The following is a 2,523-nucleotide window of genomic DNA, read 5'->3' as shown; positions in this document are numbered from 1 at the left end:
CGCAATGCTTCCTTACGTTTGGGTGAGAGCCCTCGGCAATGGTGGACAGGGAGAAGTTATCGTTGTGGAGCTCAGATGGGGTCCGGAATTTGCTGGTTAGGACAGAAGAGAAAAGGGAAAATGTAAGTGAAACGATCACAGCGACATTTGATAGAAGCTTCACAGGGCAAGCGCTGTATTTCGTCAAATGTCATGGGTGTGCCCCTACTTGTTGTACCACTAAGAAAAACCTTCTGCCATTTAAACCATGGTCCAATCCTTTCTTTCACCTAGAGTTTTCATTACACACTTTAAGGCACTCATTTAGATTTTAGATAAAGAACTGACAACGATATGAACAGCTATGACCACGTTTGTGCCTGCCAGACAATTACAACTACATCATGACTGCCATCTGGCCAACAGTGATTATAAGATGCCAGCGACTGTAAGACACAATCCAATTTCAGAGATGCTAATATGTGGGGAAAAAATGGGTATCTTAGAATCAATATGCGACAGCAGTATCTGTAGTACACTGGGCACATGCATTAATAGCGTTTGCAGAGTGGTAACAAGGCTTGGGAAAGAAAGGAGGTGTACAGAGGAAATAAGGAAGGTGGCATTTGAGCTGAAGGGCTGGGGGAGCCATGATCTGTGCAAAACGAAAACTGGTTCCAGGAGGAAGACCTAGAAGAGGGCCCTTCCCTGGGCCTCAGCTCCTGCTTCTCTACTGCCCTGGCAGCGCTCCTTCTCTCCCCGGTCATCAGCAGCAGCCCTGGTAGGTGGTCCCATTCCCACCCTGACCCTCCCCCCACCCCCTCAGTGGCGGTGTGAGGAGCCAAGGGCCTTGGCTTGTGATCACATGCACAGATACAGCCCTGCCTCAATGCACAGGCACAATGGAGAGGCCCTCGCAGCCCCAGGACAGTTAGCTGAAAGGCGGCAGAGAGCTGCTGGCATCTGCACGTCCCACAAGTTTACCCAGCAAAGGAGCAACAGATGGCGTTTTGTCCCTTTCCCAGGACCCAGGGCAAGTCCTTCAGTCCCATTCTCTGGAGAGCCTCGGGTCAGGGGGAGGGAATTAACTGGGGGGAAACAACAGGGGGAAAAGGGGGTGGGGGCGGTCCTGCATAAATTGCCTCTTGGGTCCTGAGGAAGCTGAACTCCAGTCTCCTTTTCTGACTCCTGTGACATTTCAGAAGGTTCTTTACTTTGCTAAGTGATAACAGTGACTGTCTCAGGGTGGGTAAGGTCACATCCGAGTGTTCAAGGCATGGGCTTCAAGGGTAAACGCATGTTGATTCTCACAGGTGCTCAGCTGTCACTCCTCTGCTCAGAGAAGAGCTGAAATGAGACTCCACATGCCCATATGGCCCTTCAAATCCACAGTGGAGGAAGTGAGGCCGAGGTCCTAGCACTCCCCACATTCTACTGAGAGGGAACGGGGATTTCCTTGAGCCCTCCGTTCTTCTGCCTGGACCAGGGTGGACCAGTTTGAAAAGCAACACACTGCTAAATCTTTTCACTGAAGAGGATGGCACATCTGAGGCAGCTGGAGGAGTCACTTCAGCTGATTTGGGAGCGAAATCCTCATACTGGCCTCTGGCTGTCAAAGACTTGGGAAGCAGGTGTAATCAGATGGGGGTGGGGGGCTGAGTGCGGTACTTAACCAGTTACTTGACCAGAGTCGGGAGCTGCTATACTCTGGCTGCCTTTCCTAAGCATCCTGAGAAAAGGTGGCGAGTGTGTGTGTGTGGAATGGTGCTGGACAGCTGCAGTCTGCCACAGGGGCCTAACCTCTGCTGCAATTCCAGCACATTCTGTCTAGGAACGGGTAAGCTTGGGTGAATCTCTGGTATGAAAAACGCAAGCAGGGATGGACAGCAGATGCCAGAAACCCTCAGGACCACATTCCTGGATCCCACAGGGCGGGGCTGGCAGTCACAGACTCACTTGGTCCTACGCAGCTTGGTGTTCTCGGTCTTGAGCAGGTAGAGCTTCTTGGCGAAGAACACCGTCATCATGAAGAGCAGGAGCAGCACGAGGGCGGCCGAGCCGACGGCCACGCACATCACCTGGAAGTCGGTGATGATGGACTCGCAGCGCATCCCCTTGTGCCAGATGTAGTCCTGTGTGTTGCACCTGCAGCGGTGACAGGGTGAGGCTGAGGCGATGGGCCGGCAGCCATGGCTGCAGCGAGCGTCTGACCCCTGACCCCAGGGCTGACATCAACACCCTGCTCCTATGAGCAGCTAAGGAAGTGTGGTGTCCTCGTCTGTGCAGACTTTAGGGTTGCTATTCTTGCCTCATCTTTACAACCACACCAGGAAGAGTGTGTGGCACAAATGCGTCAAGGGTGGTCGACACAAATGAGGTAAACGGGGCGCTGAGAAACAGAGCACACTAGCCATTCACAGGCCTGTGAAGTGACTGAGGGAAGGGAACCCCGTTTTCCACTTCAATGACAACAATCACAAGATTCCCCCGGAACCCCCCAAGCCTCTGCCCTGGGCTCTGGTGGGGGAAAAAAAAAAGATGAAA

At 52.8% G+C, this 2,523-nt stretch overlaps 1 protein-coding gene across 1 annotated transcript in view; it reads right to left on the bottom strand.

The window, feature by feature from the left end:
• CSPG5 (chondroitin sulfate proteoglycan 5 (neuroglycan C)) overlaps positions 1-2,523 on the bottom strand; it is a 15,668-nt gene that overhangs the window by 5,393 nt on the left and 7,752 nt on the right. The window contains exons 2-3 of the mRNA XM_010862353.1: positions 1,936-2,124; positions 17-92 (exon numbers count right to left, since the gene is read on the bottom strand). Of these exons, the coding sequence (XP_010860655.1) occupies positions 17-92; positions 1,936-2,124 (265 nt within the window). The remainder of the gene's footprint in view (positions 1-16; positions 93-1,935; positions 2,125-2,523) is intronic.

Source organism: Bison bison, unplaced genomic scaffold (assembly GCF_000754665.1).
Source record: "Bison bison bison isolate TAMUID 2011002044 unplaced genomic scaffold, Bison_UMD1.0 scf7180017864482, whole genome shotgun sequence".
Lineage (NCBI taxonomy): Eukaryota > Metazoa > Chordata > Mammalia > Artiodactyla > Bovidae > Bison > Bison bison.
Note: the sequence above shows the minus strand (reverse complement) of the source record. Positions and strands in the feature narration are given on the sequence as shown.